The sequence below is a fragment of the Pituophis catenifer genome, unplaced genomic scaffold (genome assembly GCF_029215685.1).
Source record: "Pituophis catenifer annectens isolate HBS135680 unplaced genomic scaffold, rPitCat1.0.hap2 SCAF_1, whole genome shotgun sequence".
Classification (NCBI taxonomy): Eukaryota; Metazoa; Chordata; class Lepidosauria; order Squamata; family Colubridae; genus Pituophis; species Pituophis catenifer.
Genome location: NW_027256881.1, coordinates 353820491 through 353845075, shown reverse-complemented (window position 1 = coordinate 353845075; position 24585 = coordinate 353820491). Strand labels below are relative to the sequence as shown.

Sequence of the window (24585 nt, the reverse complement as noted above, 5' to 3'; positions counted from 1 at the left end):
GAAAGAATGAAGGAAGGAGAGGGAAGGAAGGAATTAAAGTAGAAGGAATGGAGGGAGGGAGGGAGAGAGAGAGAGAAAGAGAAACGAAAGAAAGAAGAGAGAGAGAGAAAGAGAAACGAAAGAAAGAGAAGAGAGAGAGAAAGGAGAGAGACGGGGAGAAAGAAAGAAGAAAAAGAGAGAGAGAGAAATGAAGGAAGGAAGGGAGAGAGAAAAAAGAAAGAGAGGGAGGGAGGAAAGAAGGAAGGAAGGAGAGGGAAGGAAGGAATTAAAGTAGAAGGAATGGAGGGAGGGAGAGAGAAAAAGAGAAACGAAAGAAAGAGAAGAGAGAGAGAAAGAGAAGAGAGACGGGGCAGAAAGAACGAAGAAAAAGAGAGAGAGAGAAAGAAAGAAAGAGGAAGGGAGGGAGGAAGGAAGGAAGGGAGAGAGGGAGAGAGGAAGAAAGAGAGAGAAGAAAGAAAGAAAGAAAGAGAGGGAGGGAGGGAGGAAAGAAAGAAGGAAGGAAGGAAGGAAGGAGGAGAGGGAAGTAGAGGGAAGGAAGGAATTAAAGTAGAAGGAAGGAAGGAAGGAGAAGGAATGGAAGAAGGAGGGAGGAAGGAGGAAAGAAGTAGAAGGAGGGAGGTAGAATGAAGGAAGGGAGAGAAAGAAAGAAAGAGAGGGAGGGAGGAAAGAAGGAAGGAGAGGGAAGGAAGGAATTAAAGTAGAAGGAAGGGAGGGAGGGAGGGAGAGAAGAAAGGAAGAAAGAGAAAGAGGGAGGGAGGGAGGAAGGAAGGAAGGGGGAGAGGGAAGTAGAGGGAAGGAAGGAATTAAAGTAGAAGGAAGGAAGGAAGGAAAGAAGGAAGGGAGAGAGAGAAGAAAGAAAGAAAGAAAGAGAAAGGGAGGGAGGAAAGAAGGAAGAAAGGAAGGAGGAGAGGGAAGTAGAGGGAAGGAAGGAATTAAAGTGGAAGGAAGGAGAAGGGATGGAGGAAGGAGGGAGGAAGGAGGAAAGAAGGAGAAGGAGGGAGGTAGAAGGAAGGAAGTGGGGAGGAAAGAGGAGGGGAGGAAGGGAGGCAGGCAGGAAGGAGATGGAAGGAGGGAGGAAGGAAAGAGGAAGAAAACCTTTGAATAATAATAATAATAATAATAATAATAATAATAATAATAATAATAATAATAATAATAATAATAATAATAGTAACTTTATTTCTATACCGCCCTTCTCCCAAAGGACTCAGGGCGGTGTACAGCCTATTAAAAGCACAAAGACAAAACAACAATTAAAATTATTTAAAATTATTAAATAATTTCGGCTCAATATTAACCCCCCCCCCCCCAAAAAAATTTAAAACATCCAATTTAAAATCATTACATCGATAGCCCGGCCTGGTGGAACTGCAGGGTCTTGAGGGCAGAGCGAAATACCCGGAGGTTGGAGATCTTACGAGGGGCATTTCCGGGGGGCAGTTCATTCCACAGGGGCAGGGGCTCCCACAGAGAAGGCCCTCCCCCTGGGTGCTGCCAGCTGACATAACTTGGCCGGGGGCACCCTGCGGAGACCCTCTCGGTGGGAGCGAACTGGACTAACCCAGAACTATAACATTAACTCTAATTCTTAACTCTGGATGGTGAATGCCTTTTAATGGACGTGCTTGGCCAAATTGGGAAACGCCATCTCTCCATAATACCCTGCTTAAACCAAGAGACTTCTGGCCCTGTCCTTCCACTCCCCAGGCTGGGGTTTCTTCCACCTTTAGCAAAGCCCCCCACCCCAACCCCCCACCCCCACCCCCAGAGAGCTTAGATATTCAGCAAAGGTGGAGCTAGGATGCAAAAGGAGTTTTCCAGCCATTCGTCTCTCGCGGTCCTCGGCTTTAACTTTCTTGCAGTGTGAGATTTTTTTTTCCCCCTCTCCCTCTGCTGCTCTCAGCTCCTGCGCTTCCTTGGTGGGGAGGGGGGGTTTCTGGAATAGAGCCCCCCCTACCAGCCCTGGACCCAAGCAGTGGACTCTGCTTATGTTCAGAGGCTTGTCCCACACTGCAGGGAGCTGAGCGCCTCCCCTGCAAAGAGGCAGCCAAGGGCGGATTCCGCTGTTCCCAGAGCGGTTGAAACCTTCAACGCTTTCAAAGTTTTAAAAACTTTTATTTTTAAAAAAAAAATTGGGTTTTTTTTTTAAATAGTTTATTTGTACATTTATAAGTGCTTTACGAATAGTGTATTGTCTGGGTCAATTGCTTACATATTAATGCTTTCCCAGCTCCTAATTTCTACTTCTATTATCCAACCGTTTATAAAACGAATCCCGTATTTGAAAGTATCCTGCACCTTCCTTCTCTCTTATCTTTAATGTCAATCTATCCATTTCTGCACAATCTAATATTTTTTTTTAAAATTACATCTCCTTCTCTCGGCGTTTCCTCATTTCTCCGATACTGTGCAAATACAATTCTCGCCGCTGTCAAAACATGCAATATTAAATACCAATTCTAAAGTTCTCAAAACTTTTAAAATAAATAATAAATAAATAAATAAATAATTTTATTTCTATACCGCCCTTCTCCCGAAGGACTCAGGGCGGCGTACAGCCTATTGAAAACACAAAACGACATCAGTTAAAATAGTTTAAAATTATTAAATAAATTCGGCTAAATTTTAAAAGCCCCAGAAATTTAAAACCCAATTTAAAATTGTTATGTTGATAGCCCAGCCTGGTGGAACAACAGGGTCTTGAGTGCGCAACGAAATACCCGGAGGTCGGAGATCTTAGGTATTAAATAAGTTGCTGGCTGAATTCTCTCAAAAGAGAAACTCAGATCAACCCAGAAAGGAAAGCTTGGCTGGGCCCTGACTTCAATTCATCCAAGGAGGGTCTGGATTCAAAAGAGGACAGATACACAGAAATGGCTATTCCTGAGGCCCCGGGTGCGAATTCCAACAACAGTTTAAAATAAGGATTGGTTTTTATGAGCGGAGGTCACGGCTGGATCCTAGAAGGACTGGCTACCCAAGTGGGCGATCTGTACCTTTAAATAGGAATGAAGTTTCCAGTCCTCATGAGGGTGGAACAAAGCTTAGAAAGGCCTACCTCGTTCACCTGTTGCATTCAGCCATACTTTCACCTTGATCTTGCCTGATTTTGACAAGCCTAAACAGAGGCAGACCCAGTTTAAAACTTGGGTGGGAAACCACTTGGAAATCAGTCGATCAGAATAGAACTGGAAGGGATCTCGGAGGTCTTCTAGTCCAGCCCCCTGCTCAAGCAGGAGAACTTATACTATGTCAAACAAGTGACTGTCCAGTCTCGTCTTAAAAACCTCCAGTGATGAAGCACCCACAGCTTCTGGTGGCAAGCAGTTCCACTGGTGAATTGTCCTCACTCTCAGGAATTTCTTCTTAATTCCAGGTTGCTTCTCTCCTTGATGAGTTTCCATCCCTTGTTTCTTGTCCTGCTCTCTGGTGCTTTGGAGAATAAAGTGGTAAAATGTAAAATTTGTTACTACGGATTCTGTGGGCGTGGCTTGGTTTGGGGGGGGGTAATGTGACTGAGTGGGTGTGGTCAACTTTTTTTAAAAAACTTTTAAAAGCATTTTTTCTACAACCTCTGAAGAGGTTGTAGAAAAAATGCTTTTAAAAGCCTCTGGCAATCCCAGCTTAGTTGCGTGATCATCAGAGGCTTTTTTTTAACTTTTAAAAGCTTTTTTTTCCGCCGAAGAGGTTGTAGAAAAAATGCTTTTAAAAGCCTCTGACAATCCCAGTTTAGCTGCACAATCATCAGAGGCTTTTTTTTACTTTTAAAAGCTTTTTTTTTCAGCTGAAGAAGTTGTAGAAAAAATGCTTTTAGAAGTAAAAAAAAAAAACCCTCTGATGATCGTGCGGCTCAGCTGGGCATGGGGGGGTGGGTGGGCAGGGATTTTTGCTACCAGTTCTCCGAATCACCCGCCGCCATCGCTACCGGATCGGGCAATCCGGTCCAAACCGGATTAGCCCCATCTTCTTTGGGGCAGCCCCTCAAATATTGGAAGACTGCTATCATATCACCTCTTAATCCTTCTCTTCATTAGACTTCAAGATCAAGGGAGGTACTAAGACCGCTTTGTAAAGCCTTAGTAAGACCACACCTAGAGTCCTGCATCCAGTTTTGGTCACCACGCTATAAAAAGGATGTTGAAACTCTAGAAAAAGTTGCAGAGAAGAGCAACCAGGATGATGAGGGGACTGGAGGCTAAAACATGCGATGAACGGTTGCAGGAAATGGGCACGGCTAGTCTAGGGAAGAGAAGGACCAGGGGAGACAGGATAGCAGTGCTCCAATATCAGAATTGAGCCGGAAGGGACCCTGGAGGTCTTCTAGTCCAGCCGTCTGCTCAAGCAGGAGACCCTAGACCGTTTCAGACAAGTGACTGTCCAGTCTCTTCTTAAAAACTTCCACTGTTCCAGTGAAGAGCCTTGGTGGCGCAGCAGACTAAAGCGCTGTTAAGTAGCACCAGCTGCCTGCAATTACTGCAAGTTCAAATCTCACCAGGCTCAAGGTTGACTCAGCCTTCCATCCTTCCGAGGTAGGTAAAATGAGGACCCAGTTTGTGGGGGCAATAAGCTGACTTTGTATAAAAAAGAACACCGCTTTTTTGGGGGGGGGCGAAAGCCCTACTAAGCAGGTATATACAAAAGTATGAAGGCTATTGCTTAACGCATTGTAAGCCGCCCTGAGTCTCCGGAGAAGGGCGGTATATAAATCGAACCAATAAATAAGTAAATAAGTAAATAAATAAACAAACAAATAAATAAATAAACAAACAAACAAACAAACAAATAAATAAATAAATAAATCTACAACTTCCGAAGGCAATTGGTTAACTCTTCTCACTGTTAGGAAGTTTCTCCTCTGAGGGGCTGCCCCGAAGAAAAGGGGGGGGGTTCCACCTATTCCCCAAAGCACCTGAAGGCAAAAACTAGAAGCAACGGAAGGAAACGAATCAAGGAGAGAAGCAACCGGGAATTAAAGGAGAAACTTCCTGACCGTGAGAACAATTAACCAGTGGAACAGCTTGCCACCAGACGCTGGGGCTGCTCCATCACTGGAGGCTTTTAAGAAGAAATCGGACGACCGTTTGCCTGAAAGGGTAGCTTGAGCAGGGGGAGGTTGGACTAGAGGACCTCGGAGCTCCCTTCCACCTCTGTTATTCTGCGTGGCACTTTTTTGCACGTCTCGGTTAGCTTGCACTCATTCCTCTTCATCCGCAGAGCTTTTAAGTTTCCGGCATCCGGTTAAGGAAAGTCCAAGGGCAGCCGGCAGTGGCCGAAGGCAGGGCTGCATGTTCCAGTTACCCAAATTGGGAAAGGAGGAACAGCCAAGCATTCCTGAAGCGGATAACGGAGAAGGCCTGGGAAAGTGATAAGGAGCAGCCAGGGAGTCCCGGGGGATGTTATTGGAAGAGACAGGAGGGGGGAGGGGGAGAGGAAGGAAGGAAAGGAAGGAAGGAAGGAAGGAAGGAAGGAAGGAAGGAAGGAAGGAAGAAAAGGAAGGAAGGAAGGAAGGAAGAAAGGAAGGAAGGAAGGAAGGAAGGAAGGAAGGAAAGGAAGGAAGGAAGGAAGGAAGGAAAAGAAGGAAGGAAGGAAGGAAGGAAGGAAGGAAGGAAGGAAGGAAGGAAGGAAGGAAGCGGGGGGGGGTCTCCTTGTGAAATACCATGCAGGGCTGCCCCCTTGATCAAGGGGGTTGAAAGGACATGGCAGGACTGCATTAACCCCCTTCCTGCCTTCGCACAAGCTACAAGAACCACGTTTCTCAAGCTGGGCCCCTTTAAGAGGGGTGGACTTCAACTCCCAGAATTCCCCAGCCGGGGAATTCTGGGAGTTGAAGTCCACCCCTCTTAAAGGGGCCCAGCTTGAAAAACAGCGCATTAGACCATAGGCTTCCCCCGTGAACTCTGTTTATGCACACATTAAAGAGGAACTAAGGGTACCCAAACCAGGTTTATAGCTTGCTAAATCAATGCCTCTCCCAGGCCTTGGTGTTGTGTGAATGCTGCAAGTTTAGGGGTCTCTTGGAGTCATTAGTATCCCTTCCGACTCTTTGTTATTCTTGCTATATTGTTGTTATATATAACAATATTGTGATATATCGACTGTTAGTACTTTCTAATCTCAGGAAGAGAAGGAAATGTTAGTTGCAGTAGGGGGTCAGTTTGGACCTATGGAAATAACAGAGTTGGAAGGGACCTTGGAGGTCATATAGTCCAACCCCCTGCTCAAGCAGGAGAGTCTCTACCCATGATGGCAAACCTCTGGCATCAGTGCAGGGCTCGCGCGAAGGCTCTGGGATGGCGAAAAACAGGCCTCCCGGAAATCCATGAAACGGACTGTTTCCAGCAGTGGTGAAATCCCAATTTTTTTTACTACCGGTTCTGTGGGCGTGGCTCGGTGGGCGTGGCGTGGCTCGGTGGGCGTGGCAGGGGAAGGATACTGCAAAATCTCCATTTCCAGCTCACTCCTGGGGGAAGGATATTGCAAAATCCCCATTCCCACCCCACTCTGGGGCCAGCCAGAGGTGGCATTTGCCGATTCTCTGAACTACTCAAACTTTCCGCTACCAGTTCTCCAGAACCTGTTGAATTTCATCCCTGGTTTCTAGCCTCCAGAGGGCTGGGGGGAGGCTATTTTCACCCTCCCCAGGCTTCAGGAAAGCCTCCGGAGCCTGGGGAGGGCGAAAATCGGGCCTACCAGAAGTCCAGAGACGGGCCGTTTCCAGCCTCTGGAGGCTTCAGGGAGGCCTGCTAGGCCCAAAATGGGGTGCAGGGGGAGTTGTGTGTGGATGCGCGGGGGCGGGCATGCAGGGGGGGGGCATTGCATTGTAGGTGTGGGCATGCACGAGACACGCTTTTGGCACCCAAGGAAAAAATGGTTAGCCATCACTGGTCTATATCAATGGCTGCCCAGCCTCTTCTTTCAAAACTTCCAGCGATGAAGCATCCATAACTTCTGGAGGCAAGCCTCTGATTAATTATCAGAATGACAGTGTTGGAAGGGAACTCAGAGGTCTTCTAGTCCAACCCCTGCTCAGGCAGGAAGCCCTATATCATTTTAAACAAACGGTTGCCCAGTCTCTTCTTAAAAGTTTCCAGTGTTACAGCATTTACAACTTCTGGTGGCAAGCAGTTCCACTGGTGAATTGTCCTCACCGTCAGGAAGTTTCTCCTTAATTCCAGGTTGCTTCTCTCTCCTTGATGAGTTTCCATCTGTTGTTTCTTGTCCTGGGAGAAATTTCAGCTCCTGTGATTTAATCAGGAGTAGCCAAGAACTCCAACGAGGTCAAAAAGGGACGCTCCCGAGTTCCAAAGATGACAGAGAAGAGGCCGCCAACCTTGATCCTCTTCCAACCCTTTTGGGGTTCCACCTCGAGCCAAGGATTAATAATAAATAAATAAATAAATAAATAAATAAATAAATAAATAAATAAATAAATAAATAAATAAATAAATAAATAAAATAATAAAATAAAATAAAATAAAATAAAATAAAATAATAAAATAAAATAAAATAAAATAAAATAATAAAATAATAAAATAAAATAAAATAAAATAAAATAAAATAAAATAAAATAAAATAAAATAAAATAAATAAAAACGAGGTCCAGGCAGCTACAAGGAAAGAAGACATATTTATTCCTAAACGTTTGCCTTCAGAGGGGAGGCTGCAGAGAAATGAGGGATTTTTAGAAATGCAGATTTTTATAGGGGGAGCTTGAAGTGTCTACTTGCTGATTCTAGGGAGACCCGTGTGTGTGTGTGTGTGTGTGTGTGTGTGTGTGTGTGTGTGTAGGCATGTTTATTCTTGTGAACCTGCAGCTCCTCTGGGAGACCTAATTTATTGAACTCCTTGTTTGCAGACGTTATCCTTCGATATGCGGATTAGGTCTGGGTAACTTATTTTGGGGTTTTGAGGAAGTTTGAGTGGGGGATTTCCCTCCCCCCATTTGCTACTTGATTAATTACTTGATTAATTTATTCAGCTTGGCCATCAATTACCGTACTTTTCAGAGTATAAGCCGCGCTTCCACCCCCACCCCCATCCCCCAAAAGAGGGTGGAAATCAGTGGTGGGTTTCAACATTTTTTACTACTGGTTCTGTGAGTGTGGCTTGGTGGGTGTGGCTTGGCTTGGTGGGCGTGAGTTGGTGGGCGTGGCAGGGCAAGGATATTGTAAAATCTCCATTCCCTCCCCACTCCAGGGGAAGGTTACTGCAAATTCCAATCAGCTGGGGCTTGGGAGGCAGAGAATAGATGGGGGCCAGTCAGAATTTTTACTACCGGTTCTCTGAACTACTCAAAATTTCCACTACCGGTTCTCCAGAACTGGTCAGAACCTGCTGAAACCCACCTCTGGTGGAAATGTTAGTTCATCTTATACACCCAATAAGCCATTTTTGGCTTCCCGAAATCCCACCCACGCTTCCCATTTTCGGCAAAAACGGGACGTGCAGGAGGTTTGGGAGGCCTGCAGAGTGCTCCTGGCGCCCGGGGAGGGCAAAAAAAATTATTTTTTCTTTCTTGTTTTCCTCTTCGAAATCTTGGTGCATCTTATACTCCGGTGCGTCTTATAGTCCGAAAAATACGGTATCTAATAGAGACCCTGATTCTCAAGACTGTTGTGGATTCTGTTAATATTTTTGGTAAAGGTAAAGGTTCCCCTCGCACATATGTGCTGGTCGTTCCTGACTCTAGGGGGCGCTGCTCATCTCCGTTTCAAAGCCGAAGAGCCAGCGCTGTCCAAAGACGTCTCTGTGGTCATGTGGCCGGCATGACTCAACGCCAAAGGCGCATAGAACGCTGTTAGCTTCCCACCAGAGGTGGTCCCTATTTTTCTACTTGCATTTTTTACCTGCTTTCGAGCTGCTAGGTTGGCAGAAGCTGGGACAAGTCACGGGAGCTCACCCCGTTACGCGGCACCAGGGATTCGAACTGCTGAACTGCCGGCCTTTCGATCGACAAGCTCAGCGTCTTAGCCACTGAGCCACCGTGTCCCTTTGTTAATATTTTAAGGGGAGATAAAAACAGGGTCAAGAGTAAAATGTATTTTGATATAAAACGTCTCACAGGGGTCTTGGATTCTCTCTCCCACCCGTGCCGTCCATAGCCCTGCCCATTGGACGCCCCCCACCCCATCATGAGGGCTGCAGTCTGGTTCATCCAATTCACCCTGGGATTCTGGACATCGCTTGCCCTGCGCCAAGACGTCGCCCCCGGCGAACACCATGAGGAAGCCCAGCCCAACCGATTCTCCGACTCGGAAAGGAAGCCCACTCCCAGCCGGGTGAGACGGAGGGGTCACGACACCTTGCGTGGGTAAGTCCATGGGTTCTGCTTCCACCGATTCAGACGGGGCGGCGATGTGCCCGTTGCTGGAGGTTTTGCAGGGAAGATTCGGTTGGTTTTCCCTGCTGTTGCAGCGGGCTGAAATAGACGATCCCCCGTTCCCTTCCAGGGGTGGGTTGTGTGTGTGGAGTGGAGGGTGGTGTGGAGGATTTGAACCCAAGTCAGGGGAAGGAGAGGTGGGCCACCCATGGAGAGCAAGGGAGGTCTCCCCGCTGCTGTGATGCCCAGAGCAGGATCCCGCCTTGCAAACAAGAAGGAATAACGATCGCCATAGCGCTTAGACTTATATACCGCTTCACGGCGCTTTTACAGCCCTCTCTAAGCGGTTTACAGAATTCAGCAGATTGGTCCCCACATTTCACCCCCCTCGGAAGGACGGAAGGCTGAGCCAGCCTTGAGCCAGTCAGGATTGAACTGCTGACGGTTGGCAGAATTAGCCTCTCTAAGCCTTTTACAGTCAGCCTATTCCCTTCCCTCCTTCCTCCTTCTCTCCCTCCCTCCCTCTCTTCCTTCCCACTTAGCACTTAGACTTATATACCGCTTCACAGTACTTTTACAGCACTCTCTAAGGGGTTTACAAAGTCAGCCTCTTGCCCCCAAACCATCTGGGTCCTCATTTTACCCACCTCGGAAGGACGGAAGGCTGAGTCAACCTTGAGCCTGGTGAGATTCGATCTGCCAAACGGCAGTCAGCAGAAGTAGCCTGCAGTACTGCATTTTAACCAATCTTTTGGCCACCGTGTTAATAAGGCCATTTAGGTTGACTGCACTGCAAGGCAAGGAGTTGGGTGTGGGGTCTTTTCCAGACTGGGTGGGTGGGTGGGGTGGGCCCGCACGCTCCTTTCCTCTCCCCCTCCCCCCCTTCCCGGTCTTCTCACCACCTCTGACCTCAGTGGAAAGTTTTTCTTCTCCAGTTTTTGCTACAGTGACTGAGGGGAGCTGGAGGGGAAATGCCAGGGAGGGACCGACCATGTTTGGCTTGGATGAGTTCCTTCAAGCCCAGGGGGCAAAGAGAGCTCCTCCCTGGAAAAAAAAAGCCTCCCCCAGCCCACAGACATTGCCCACCCCTCCCCAAATAGTCTCCACATTGGGCCAGCTCCAGCTGGGCGCCCTTACAGAAACTAAGCTCCACTGGCAAAGAGTGAACAGGGCTGTCTTCAAGGGATGATCAAAGAAGTCAATCAAGATGGCAGGCAGTAGGGCAATGAGAGGTTTGCTTGCCTCCTTCTGCACCAATTGCACCATTGAGTTTTGTTGGGTTAGGTTGGGTTGGGTTGACTTGATTTGATTTGATTTTGGTTGGGTTGACTTGATTTGATTTGATTTTGGTTGGGTTGATTTGAGTTGATTTGATTTTGGTTGGGTTGATTTGATTTGATTTGATTTTGGTTGGGTTGATTTGAGTTGATTTGGGTTGGGTTGGGTTGGGTTGGGTTGAGTTGATTTGGGTTGGGTTGGATGGTGTCAACCATCCCACTTGGTCATCCAGGAAAGAAGAACCTCTGGCTCATTGTTTTAGCAAAAGTATACGTTACTAAAGCCAAAGTGGTTACAGAAGTAGCAAAGCTGGATCTGGCATTTTCATGCACAAATTATACAATTAAATTTCCCCTTTCCCCAACCAACCTCCCTGTTATTAGTTAATGTCCACTGGAATGCTTGTACTGTATATTGTTTGGGTAATGGACCCTCAGTTCGCGGGCTCTCCAGCTCTGCATTCTGATGGTTGACCTTGGGTTGGCTGGTGTGTCTCATGCCCCACCCTCCATGTTATGTAAATAGGTTTGTTTGGCGGGAAGTTTAAATTAACTGACCCTCAGCTGATTGGCTGACCACCACAGCTGCAAGGTATATAAAGGGAGCTGGCTCCCCTGGTCAGTTGCTGAAGTCTCACCATATAATAAAGAGCTGTTGTCACTAACTACTCTGGCTTGCTGCGTCCTCATTCACCCCACATAACATTGGCGACGAGGATGGGATTTTGAGGCCAGAAGCAGAGGAGAGCTGAAGCCACGTTCAGAGAAGGGACCAGAGACCGCAACCGAATCCAGCCAGGCGAGCGAGCGGAGCACAGGAGAATCCCCGAAACGATGTCTGCCTACACCCCGCCAGCGCCTTTCGACCCCAAGGAAGAGAAGTGGGGATCCTACATGTCTCGGTTCGAGTGCTTCATGGTGGCAAACGACATGCAAGGGCTACCGGACGTTCGGAAGAAAGCCCTGTTCCTGAGCCACTGTGGGCCAAGGGTCTTCGACACAGCCGAAGCATTGTCGGAGCCGAATTCGGTCCACAACATCTCCTGGTCGACGCTACAGACCCTGCTGAAAGACCACTATGCACCAACGCCATCGAAGTACGTCCAACGCTATGAATTCCGGCAGCGGCTACAGCAGGAGGGCGAATCGATCAGCGAGTACGTCGCTGCCCTGCGTAAGGCCGCAACCCAATGTGAGTACCGAGACCTCGATGAGATGCTCCTAGAGCAACTAATTTGCGGAGTGAGAGATGGCCGGCTCCAGAGAAGGCTGCTTGCGAGGTCAAACCTGACCCTACTCATCGCGCTAGACGAAGCCAGAGCGCAAGAGTCGTCAGTAAAGGCCGCCGAGAGATTAAAGAGCTCCCACCTAACCAAGACAACGCAGAAAACGGCGCCAGTGCATCGGGAGGCCGTGAGCACCGCGAGCGAGGGGGAATCCGAGGAGGAGGTCTACCGCACCGAGCAGTCCCGCACAGCCCGGAGGGAGCCCAGAGACGGATGCGCCAGCTGCGGAGGGTCCCACTCACGACAAAACTGTAAGTTCAGGGACGCCGTTTGCCGTGCCTGCGAAAAGAGGGGCCACATCGCGAGGGTCTGCAGATCGAAGGCACACCAGAGCTACAGACCACGTGGCCAACCTGCCCAATCCGAGACGGCGCCACACCGAAGGCCCAACAGGGATGGCGGAAACCGGAAGGGCGCGAAATTCGAAGACGTTGGGGCCTACACCATACGCATTGCACAGACCTGCACCTCGCCCGGAGAAAAGACCTACACCACGGTCGAGATCGAGGGACGGGAGTGCCAGATGGAGATAGACACGGGATCACCAATATCCATCATGTCTTGGGAGAACCTGAAGAAAGTCATCCCCAGCGTACACAAGCGACAGCTCCAGCCGCAGCAACGCAGACTGAAGGACTACCAAGGGAACCGCATACCCGTCGAAGGCAGAGGCGAGTTCCAAGTCCAGTACGGGGAGTTTACCGAGAAACTGCCCCTCACCATCGTCAGCGACAACCTCCCCAGCCTCCTGGGCATGGACTGGTTCAGGGCCCTAGGCATGGGATTCACCGGAGTAAGGAACGTTCGAAGCACCCTGAAGGAAGACCTGATGCAGGAATTCCAGGACGTGTTCGACGAAAGGCTTGGCAAGTATGTGGGGACCCCGATTTCGTTTAATCTAGACCCCAATATTGCACCCATCCGTTTAAAGCCGAGGCGGGTACCATTTGCCCTGAAGCCCAAAATAGACATTGAACTGGACAAATTAATCAAACAAGGGGTGCTCGTGCCAGTCGACCACGCCAAATGGGAGACCCCAATTGTTACACCGGTCAAGCCGGACGGGTCAGTGCGCATATGCGCCGATTATAAATGCACAATTAATAAGGCCCTGCAGCAGAGCGCCTATCCGGTGCCCGTCGTTCACCACCTATTGCATTCCCTGGGCCCCGGCAAGATTTTCGCGAAACTCGATCTTGCGCAGGCGTACCAGCAGCTACCAGTAGATGGCGCTACCGCGGAAGCACAGACTATCGTAACCCACAGAGGGGCCTTCAAGTGCACCCGCCTGCAATTCGGAGTAAGCGTGGCCCCCGGACTGTTCCAAAGTACCATGGAGCGGCTACTACAGGGGATCCCCGGGGTGGTGCCCTATTTCGATGACGTGCTCATTACCGCCGACAATGAGCACCAGCTAAGAGAAAGGCTGAGGGAGGTGTTAAGGAAATTCAGGGACGCAGGACTCAGAGTAAAACGCAATAAATGCATGATTGCAGTCCCCTCAGTCGAATTCCTGGGGTACAGGGTTGATGGCACCGGCATCCACCCCACAGAAAGCAAGATCAGGGCAATCCAAGAAGCACCCACCCCCAAAGACAAGGCAGAGCTACAAGCCTTCCTGGGACTATTAAACTTTTACGCCATCTTCCTAAAAGACAAGGCAACAGTGGCAGAACCCCTACATAAACTGTTAACCAAAAAAGCCACCTGGAATTGGGGGAAGGCTGAAGACAGGGCATTCGCCGGCATTAAAAAACTGCTGTCAGCCGAGAGTTTTTTAATTCAGTACAACGCAACGCTTCCCCTTGTTCTAGCATGTGACGCGTCCCCATTCGGGGTGGGAGCCGTCCTGAGCCACAGACTCCCGAATGGCCTAGAGGCGCCCATCGCATACTACTCCCGAACCCTATCAAGTGCCGAGCGAAATTACAGCCAGCTCGACAAAGAGGCCCTAGCCGCCGTTTCGGGAGTAAAGAAATTCCACGAGTACTTGTTCGGGAGAGACTTTGAATTGATCACAGATCATCGACCGCTCCTGGGTCTCCTCGCGGGAGATCGACCAACCCCGGCAGCACTTTCGCCCAGGATGACACGCTGGGCCATTTTCCTCGCAGCATACTCTTATCGCCTGGTACACCGACCAGGGGCGGACATGGGCAACGCGGACGCACTCAGCCGATGCCCACTACCCGACAGTTTAGAAGACCCCACACCCGGCATCCCCATCCTGCTGATAGACGTTTTGGACTCTGGGCCCATCACATCAGCCGAGGTTGCGAGAGCCTCCACCAAAGACCACGTGATCCGGACAGTCGCAAGTTGGGTTATGAGGGGGTGGCCGGAAAGGATTGGGAGCGGGGAATTTAAACCATTCGCGGGAAAATGGGACGAGTTGACAATGCAAGGGGGTTGTTTACTATGGGGCGATCGGGTTGTTATTCCTTCACGCTTAAAGGAAAAGGTTCTAACGTTGTTGCATGAGGGGCACCCCGGGATTGTAAGAATGAAGGGGCTAGCCAGGAGCTACGTCTGGTGGCCCAGCATGGATGCAGACATTACCGAGTGGGTGGGGAAATGCCAGCCCTGCCAAGAGTCCAGATCAGACCCGCCAACGGCACCCGTGAGAGAGTGGGAAAGACCCCAGGGACCCTGGTCCAGAATACATATTGATTTTGCAGGCCCCTTCCATGGACAGACCTTCATGGTCATCGTAGACGCGTTCTCCAAATGGTTGGAGATCAAGCTAATGAAGGCCACTACCACCGACGCAACCATTAGAGAGCTAAGACAATTATTCGCCACACATGGGTTACCGGACATCCTAGTGTCAGATAACGGGCCACAGTTCACCGCAACACAGTTCGAGGGCTACTTAGCGGGACTTGGGATCAGACACGTCCTTTCTGCCCCGTTTCATCCGGCTAGTAACGGACAGGCTGAGAGATTTGTTAGATCAGCAAAGGAGGCCCTTTCACGCTTAAGCCCCGGGGACTGGCAGGAAAGGGTAGACAAGTTCCTACTAGCCCAGCACTCCACACCCTGCACAGCTACAGGCCGAAGTCCGGCCGAACTATTAATGGGGCGGAAACTCCGGGGAATACTAGATAGACTCAACCCCAACTACTCCCCAGAGGTATTCAAGGGGGGGGAGAGGAAACTTAGAGAGTTCACCATAGGAACACCGGTACACGCCAGAAACTATGGACAGGGCCCACTCTGGGAGGCAGGAACAATCACAGAAATCACAGGCCCCAAGTCATACCGGGTAGACATGGGGGACGGGAGAGTTTGGCGCAGACACATTGACCAATTAAGAAAACGGGTAACCACAAACACAGACGAGACATTAGACGACCCCATCTCCGACCACGACTACCAACCAGAGGCACAAACCACTAGCCCGAATAGAGCGGAGGACTTAGCTGAGGATTCTGGTATCCAGCGCCGCCCCATCGAGGTAGTCCCAGCAGCCGAAGAAGTCGCCGCCCACGAGGAGGTTCCGGAGGCCTCATTGGCGGAGCAGGGAGAAACAGAAAGTCCCTCCGACCTGCTCGACGCCGCCCCTCCGACTGAACTGCGCAGGTCAACTAGGGCTCGTACACGCCCTAGTCACCTGAGAGACTTTGTATGCAAATAACACCCCAAGTGACTTCTGGGAGGGGAGGAGTGTTATGTAAATAGGTTTGTTTGGCGGGAAGTTTAAATTAACTGACCCTCAGCTGATTGGCTGACCACCACAGCTGCAAGGTATATAAAGGGAGCTGGCTCCCCTGGTCAGTTGCTGAAGTCTCACCATATAATAAAGAGCTGTTGTCACTAACTACTCTGGCTTGCTGCGTCCTCATTCACCCCACATAACACTCCAACTCCTCCCTACATTCCATTCTTTCCTCCCTTTCCCCACCCCACCCCCATCGCCAATGTCAAGCTGTCAGATTGAGGTGTGCGGCTAGCAGAATGGCAGCCATGACAGAAGGTTGAGTTGAGTTGGATTGGATTGTGTTCAGTTATTTTGAACTGAGTTGGTTTAGTTTGGATCGGATTGAGTTGGGTTGAGTTGAGTTCAAATCAAGACATCAGCTTGGCAAGAAATCACGTAAAAGAAGGAAACTGGAACATTCTGCCATGAATTAGTTGAGAGAAGTCATGTCAAGGAGGCGCCACCTGTTTTCTGCAGGCCCCTAAACTCCAATAAAATCTTTTAACACCTCCAAGTGGTATCTGAAGGGCTTTATCTGCATCCCATTTACTTGGGAGTCTCAACTCTTCCCTTGAGTCCAAGGCTGACAGTAGAGCAGAGTCTGTCAATCTGGCCCACTTTCAGATGGGTGGACCAACTCCCAGAATTCATAGAACATAGAAAAATAGAGTTGGAAGAGACCTCGGAGGTCTTCTAGTCCAACCCCCTGCTCGAGCAGGAGACCCTACACCCGTGATGGCAAACCTATGCCAGCCATTGCCCCAGACCAGCTCCACCACGCATGCGGGCATGCTCCTCCTGCCAGCCAGCTGGTCTTTGGGTCTCTGCCACGAATGCGTGGGGGATGGGTGTGTGCATGTGTGGGGAAGGGGCGCATGTGTGTGGGGGATGCATGCATGGGGGTGGGGCACATGCGCAGGGGGCGCTCACATTGCTTTTTGGGGGTTGGGGCACATGTGTGCATTTGCTTGCGCGCGTGCATGCACTTTGGGCCCTCCGCTCCAAAAAGGTTAACCATCACCGCCCTACACTATTTCAGACAAATGGTTGCCCATCCTCCTTTTTCGAAAGCCTCCAAGGATGGAGCAGCCACAACTTCTGGTGGCAAGCTGTTCCACTGGTTAATTGCTCTCGCCGTTAGGAAACTTCTCCTTAGTTCTAGGTTGCTTCTCTCCTTGGTTAGTTTCCATTTCTTGCTTCTTCAGAGGTTGTGGGAGCTTCACTTGGAAGCTTTCAAGAAGAGAAAGACTGCCGTCTGTCAGAAATGAGGTAGGGTCTCCAGGGGTTGTGGGGGGGGGGAGGTTGGACCAGATGACCTTCAAAGTTCCTTCCAATTCTTCTGTAATCTTGTCTTGCCTTGGAAAATAGCTTGACCCCCTCATCTTTGTAGGAGCCCCTCAAATATTGGAAGACTGCTATCATATCACCCCTATCTTTCTTTTCATTAGACTAGACATACCCAGTTTCTGTAGCCATTCTGTAGTGGGTTGCTCCTGGTTCGACCGAACCGGTAGCGGTGACGCTATTACGTCACCAACTGGTTCTCTTTTTTCGGGAGCTGGGCCCTCCCGCCTGTCCCCGCGTTATTCCGACCTTATATTTCTTCTTTTTTCGCCCAGCCCAGCTGAGAGGTACGGCAGAGCAGATTGCCACACCTCAGCTGGGCAGATTCGCAACGCACTTGCGCAAAGCGCGTGACCGAAGAGGCGATCGTGCACGAAGCACGCACACAAAGAGAACCGGTAGTAACGCCGGTTAGAACCCACCCTTGCATTCTTCATATGCTTTAGCCTTCACACCCCCATACCCCAATCATTTTTGTGGTTCATGCCTGGCTGGGGAACAGCGGCAAAATGTTTTGTTTTTTTTTTGCCATGGATTTCTTCAGGAATAGTTTTATTTACATCTTCCAAATCTAGTCTATAGCCTGGGGACGTCCTCCGTTCTAGACTAAATAAACTCATCCCTGCAAAATTTCCAAGCCCAGACAGGATTAGCCAATATTTTATGGAGGCCTCCCAATGAGCTGGCAGGAATAGCCGAAACTCCGGAAGATAAGATACAGAAGGATCTGGACAGACTTGAACATTGGGCGCTATCTAACAAAATGAAATTCAACAGTGAACAAAGCAAGGTTCTATATTTAGGCAAGAAAAACCAAATGCACAGGTACAGTACAAGTGGTACAATACCTTGCTCAATAGTAGTAACTGTGAGAGGGATCTTGGAGTCCTAGTGGACAACCGTTTAGATATGAGCCTGCCATCTGCAGCAGCTGCCAAAAAAGCCAACACAGTTCTGGGCTGCATCAACAGAGGGATAGAATCAAGATCACGTGAAGGGTTAATACCACTTTATAAAGCCTTAGTAAGGACACACTTGGAATCCTGCATCCAGTTTTGGTCGCCACGATGTCAAAAAGAGGTTGAGACTCTAGAAAGAGTGCAGAGAAGAGCCACAAAGAGGATTAGGGGACTGGAGGCTAAAACACATGAAGAACGGTTGCAGGAACTGGGTATGTCTAGTTTAATGAAAAGAAGGACTGGGGGTGACATGATAGCAGTCTTCCAATATCTCAGGGGTTGCCACAAAGAAGAAAGAGTCCACCTATTCTCCAAAGCACCTGAGGGCAGGACAAGAAGCAATGGGTGGAAACTCATCAAGGAGAGAAGCAACTTAGAACTAAGGAGAAATTTCCTGACAGTGAGAACAATTAATCAGTGGAACAACTTGCCACTAGAAGTGGTGAACTTCCAACACTGGAAGCTTTTAAGAAGCTGTTGGAGAACCATTTGTCTGAAATGGTCTCTGTTTTCCTGCCTTAAGCAGGGGGTTGGACTAGAAGACCTCTAAGGTCCCTTCCAACTCTGTTATTCTATTGTTCTATTCTATTCTATTGATCCCATGAAGTTCTTCTCAATTTTTACATTTAAATGCCTTATTAAACTTTTTTTTTTTTTGCTTTAATTTATATGCCACCCTTCTCTGGAGATTCAGGGCGGCTTACAATGCGTTAAGCAATAGCCTTCATCCTTTTGTATATTTATACAAAGACAGCTTATTGCCCCCACAATCCGGGTCCTCAATTTACCTACCTTTGAAAGGATGGAAGGCTGAATCAACCTTGAGCCTGGTGAGATTTGAACTTGCAGTAATTGCAGGCAGCTGGTCTTAATAACAGGGTGCTTTAGACCACTGTATTATCAGGCTCTTTGTGCTCGGGGGTCGCATAACTAACTTGCATATAACTCCCTATTACAATGATATATATGGAATGGAATGGAATAGAATAATTAGAACAGAACAATTAGAACAGAATAGAATAACAAGAGTCGGAAGGGACCTTGGAGGTCATCTAGTCCAACCCCCTCCCCCACCAAGCAGGAAACCCTACACCATTTCTGACCGATGGGAGTCCAGTCTCTTCTTGAAAGCCTCCAGTGATGAAGCTCCCACAACTTCTGAAGGCAACTTCTGTTCCACTGGTTGACTGTTCTCCCTGTGGGGAAAAAAAAATTCCAAATAAAATTAAGTATTAATGCGCTATGAATTATTTAATCCATTGCTTTATTGCATTTTAATTATATTGTTATTTAATGAATTATTAAGTCATAGCTGTAAGTATTTGTTAATCTGCTCCCTTGGGGGGTGGGGAAACGACTTTCTTTTGTTCTTAGCTTGGCTCGCTTTTACTTATTTCCACCCATAAGCCAATTCTGTCGGGGTGTTTAATGTTTGATGGGGGAAAAAAATGATTTCTCCCTTTTTAAAAAGGCCCATTTTGCAAAGTGTGACATACCCACCCACTTTTGCATCATTCTTGTAGCAGGCGCTGCAATTAAGAGGGTATTCTTTTTGTAAAAAATGGTTCTTCGACTTAAACAAGCAAAATACCAGCCAAAAAAAGTTGCCTAGAAATTTAAAAAAAAGAAAAAATCAAAGAGAGAGAGAGAGACCAAGAACTGGAACAAAAACAAACACTGTGCAACTTTCACATTTCGGCAGGAAGTTTAATTTTTGCTGTAGTGAAAAAAGGGGGAAATGGTTTGGTTCGGTCCCAGCTGGGAAGCAGTCACCGATGCTGAGAAGAAATAGACATGGAAGCCAGCTGCCAGAAAAGGGATCCTTTTAATTCAGGAAAGCAAGAAAGGTAGTGACACAGCTCCAGCTTGCTTGGATTGCAAGCAAACTTGGAAGTGAGATTCTGAGCCTTTTATTCTTAATTCCCCTTTGAAGCTTCTGCTTCAGCTTGATAGGTTTATTTGTGTGCCTCTAGTTAGAGTGATTGCCCTGGATCCTGCCTTCCTTCCTTAATGGGTTAATCCTGTTCCTGGAGCTTTGTCTTTCCTATCCTGGGGGTTAATTCTGCCAGGAAAGAGGAAAAGGGGAGTTCCAGGTGAGTTATTTTTAGCCTGATTCCCCTTATCTTAATGGCTCTACTTAAGTATTTCTATTGTCCGCTCTGTTAGCAGGACTGCTCTGTGTTTTCCTTTCAGCTGGTGCTTCTTGGTTTTCTTAAAGGGGAAGGGCACTGTTTCCTGAGGTTTCTGGTGCTATGAGCAGTGGTGTGGTATTCAGCCGGTTCGGACGAATTGATAGTGGTGACCTGCACGGCGCTATGCCATCTTATTTAGCCACATTTTCTAAGCCACGCGCATGCATGCATGCTCATATTTTCGGTGCATGGCAAACCGGTGATAAAATTATGTGAAACCCACCTCTGGCTATGAGGTCCCTGGCACTGTCCCCCTGGGGTACACTTCCCTCAGGTCCAAGAGCTGAAGTTTGTTATCCAACATTCTGTCCTTGCTCAGAAGCATCGCATCTGACTCTGGTTTGAGCAGGGTTTTTTTAAAAATTTGGGGATAGGGTGGGGGGAACGAGGGACATTCCTTGAAAACGGGAGTGGGCTTCTTGGTGGCAAAATAGCAACTCAGGTCATTCAACTCGTGGTGTTTCTAAAGTGGTGGATTGCTGCCCGGATTTCGCAGATCTGAGCAGCTCCGAAAAATCGTCCGCCCACTCATTTCTGGCCCAAAGACCGATGCCAAACTTTTTGGCCAAGTGGGTGACCTCGCTTGAGGGGGTTTTCCCAGGAAGGTGGGAAAAATATTTTGTTCCTCGAAGGCTCTCTTGCAGCCAGCCAGATCTGGGAAGGCCTGGAGGAGGAGAAAAATGTGTTTTTAGAAGTCCTTTACGGAAAGAGGCTGGATTGGCAACAGCAGATTCCAAAGGACTTGGCAGACTCGCCCGTCTGGACTCGCTCGAGGTCAGCCAGCTGGGAGTCTCCGTTTGAAACGAAACAGCCTCTCTCCTTTCCTTCTTCTCGGGTTGATGCCTCCAGCCTTCCAACATCTGGCCGGCTTTGTCTACCGGTTCTTCCAGCAGAGCTGAGCTCTTGGCTCTCAAGAGTTTGAGATGCAGGAAGACTGTTCTTCTGGGCTCCATCTTGCCTCCTCTCTCCAGATTTCCTTTCTTCTTCTGGTTGCTGTTTATGGGACTGGAGACTAAAATTATATTGAAAGAGCCTTGGTAGTACAGTGGTCTAAAGCACCCTGTTATTAAGACCAGCTGCCTGCAATTACTGCAGGTTCGAATCTTGCCAGGCTCAAGGTTGACTCAGCCTTCCATCCTTTCTAAGGTAGGTGAAATGAGGACCCAGTTTGTGGGGGCAATAAGCTGACTTTGTATAAATATACAAAAGGATGAAGGCTATTGCTTAGTGCATTGTAAGCCGCCCTGAGTCTCCAGAGAAGGGCGGCATATAAATCAAATTAAGAATTAAGAAGAATACGAAGAACGGTTGCAGGAACTGGGCCTGGCTAGTCTAGTGAAGAGAAGGACCAGGGGAGACAGGATAGCAAGTCTTCCGATATTTGAGGGGCTGCCCCAGAGAGGAGGAAGGGGGTCAAGCTATTTTCCAAAGCACCTGAAGGCCAGACAAGGAAGAATGGATGGAAACTGAACAAAGAGAGATTCAATCTGGAAATAAGGAGAAATTTTCTCATCGTGAGAACAATCAACCCATGGAACAGAAGTTGCCTTCGGAAGTTGTGGGAGCTTCATCCCTGGAAGCTGTCAAGAAGAGACTGGACTGCCATCGGTCAGAAATGGTGTACGGTCATGATGGCGGACCTATGGCACACGTGCCACAGGTGGCACACGAAGCCATATTGGTGGGCACGCGAGCTCAGCTTTCGGGGCTTCTGGGCCCACTGGAAGTCAGCAAACAGGCCATTTCTGGCCTCCAGGGGGCCTCCGGGGTGTGTATGTGGGCGGAAGGCCGATTTTATCCTCCCCAGGCTCCTAGAAAGGCTCTGGAGCCCTAGAGAGGGTGAAAAAAGGGCCTATTGGACCCACCGTGCCATCGCGTGCCAAAAACGGGGAAAGCACGGAGGGGTCGTACACACATGCACGGGGGCGAGGCACATAGAATTATGGGTGTGGGCACACGCATGTGCGACACCCCCTCCCGCACCCCCCCCTCGCTTTTCGCACGCGATGGCAAAAAGGTTAGCCATTGCTGGTGTAGGGTCTCCAGTTTGGGTGGAGGGTTGGACTAGATGACCTACAAGGTCCCTTCCAACTCTGTTAATCTGTAGACCATATGAGCTTTGCAAAACTTTACCCACACATATCTGCTGTCCCAAAGGTACTTTTTTCCCAAAAAGCAACTGGACTTTCTTGTGGTTTCCTTCCTTCCTTCCTTCCTTCCTTCTTTCTTTCTTTCTTTCTTTCTTTCTTTCTTTCTTTCTCTTTTTCCTTCCTTCCTTCTTCTTTCTTTCTTTCTTTCTTTCTTTCTTTCTTTCTTTCTCTTTTTCCTTCCTTCCTTCCTTCCTTCCTTCCTTCTTCCTTCTTCCTTCTTCCTTCTTTTTCCTTCCTTCCTTCCTTTCTTTCACTCTCTCTTTTTCCTTCCTTCCTTCCTTCCTTCTTCTTTCTTTCTTTCTCTCTTTTTCCTTCCTTCCTTCTTCCTTCTTCTTCCTTCCTTTCTTCCTTCTGTCTTTAGTTTAGTTTAGTTTATTTGATTTGTATACCGCCCTACTCCCGAAGGACTCAGGGCGGTGAACAGCCAACAATAAAATACATAAATACACAAAATGTCTTTCTTTCTTTCTTTCTCTCTTTCTCTCTTTTTCCTTCCTTCCTTCCTTCCTTCCTTCCTTCCTTCCTTCCTTCCTTTCTCTCTCTCTCTCTTTCTTTCCTTCCTTCCTTCCTTCCTTCTTCTTTCTTTCTTTCTCTCTCTTTTTCCTTCCTTCCTTTCCTTCCTTCTTCCTTCTTCTTCCTTCCTTCCTTCCTTCTGTCTTTCTTTCTTTCTTCTTCCTTCTTTCTTTCTTTCTCACTCTCTCCTTCCTTCCTTCCTTCCTTCCTTCTTCTTTCTTTCTTTCTTTCTTTCTTTCTTTCTTTCTTTCTTTCTTTCTTTCTCTTTTTCCTTCCTTCCTTCCTTTCTTTCACTCTCTCTTTTTCCTTCCTTCCTTCCTTCCTTCTTCTTTCTTTCTTTCTCTCTTTTTCCTTCCTTCCTTCTTCCTTCTTCTTCCTTCCTTTCTTCCTTCTGTCTTTAGTTTAGTTTAGTTTATTTGATTTGTATACCGCCCTACTCCCGAAGGACTCAGGGCGGTGAACAGCCAACAATAAAATACATAAATACACAAAATGTCTTTCTTTCTTTCTTTCTCTCTTTCTCTCTTTTTCCTTCCTTCCTTCCTTCCTTCCTTCCTTCCTTCCTTCCTTCCTTTCTCTCTCTCTCTCTTTCTTTCCTTCCTTCCTTCCTTCCTTCTTCTTTCTTTCTTTCTCTCTCTTTTTCCTTCCTTCCTTTCCTTCCTTCTTCCTTCTTCTTCCTTCCTTCCTTCCTTCTGTCTTTCTTTCTTTCTTCTTCCTTCTTTCTTTCTTTCTCACTCTCTCCTTCCTTCCTTCCTTCCTTCCTTCCTTTCTTCTTTCTTTCTTTCTTTCTTTCTTTCTTTCTTTCTTTCTTTCTTTCTCTTTTTCCTTCCTTCCTTCCTTCCTTCCTTCCTTCCTTCCTTCCTTCCTTCTTCCTTCTTCCTTCTTCCTTCTTTTTCCTTCCTTCCTTCCTTTCTTTCACTCTCTCTTTTTCCTTCCTTCCTTCCTTCCTTCCTTCCTTCCTTCCTTCCTTCCTTCCTTCCTTCCTTCCTTCCTTCTTCTTTCTTTCTTTCTCTCTTTTTCCCTTCCTTCTTCCTTCTTCTTCCTTCCTTCCTTCCTTCTGTCTTTAGTTTAGTTTAGTTTATTTGATTTGTATACCGCCCTACTCCCGAAGGACTCAGGGCGGTGAACAGCCAACAATAAAATACATAAATACACAAAATGTCTTTCTTTCTTTCTTTCTCTCTTTCTCTCTTTTTCCTTCCTTCCTTCCTTCCTTCCTTCCTTCCTTCCTTCCTTCCTTCCTTCCTTCCTTCCTTTCTCTCTCTCTCTCTTTCTTTCCTTCCTTCCTTCCTTCCTTCCTTCTTCTTTCTTTCTTTCTCTCTCTTTTTCCTTCCTTCCTTTCCTTCCTTCTTCCTTCTTCTTCCTTCCTTCCTTCCTTCTGTCTTTCTTTCTTTCTTCTTCCTTCTTTCTTTCTTTCTTACTCTCTCCTTCCTTCCTTCCTTCCTTTCTTCTTTCTTTCTTTCTTTCTTTCTTTCTTTCTTTCTTTCTTTCTTCTTCTTTCTTTCTTTCTCTCTCTTTTTCCTTCCTTCCTTCCTTCCTTCCTTCCTTCCTTCCTTCCTTCCTTCCTTCCTTTCTTTTTCAGGGACTACCTGTATTTCTTATTACAGCTTGAACCTCCCTCCCATCAGAGTGATTTCTTAGTGGGTAGCAACCATCCCATATGGAGGAAACGAGATAAACTTTAATATAAACAAAGGACAACCCATATATGACCCTTTCTGGGGGATATGCAATTCCCCAGTCACTTCTCAAAACTGTCCTAGAAAATTACATTTGTACAGTTCTTTGATGGTCTGGATCTTTAGGGACAACTCTGCTACGGGAAGGGAGCCACCACCAAGAAGG

At 47.9% G+C, this 24585-nt stretch overlaps 1 protein-coding gene across 1 annotated transcript in view; it reads left to right on the top strand.

The window, feature by feature from the left end:
- Nucleotides 1-9131: 9131 nt before the first annotated feature.
- FBN3 (fibrillin 3) overlaps nt 9132-24585 on the top strand; it is a 192867-nt gene continuing 177413 nt past the window's right edge. The window contains 4 exon segments of the mRNA XM_070939090.1: nt 9132-9278; nt 11656-11788; nt 11906-12378; nt 20679-20851. Coding sequence (XP_070795191.1) covers nt 9132-9278; nt 11656-11788; nt 11906-12378; nt 20679-20851 — 926 coding nt within the window.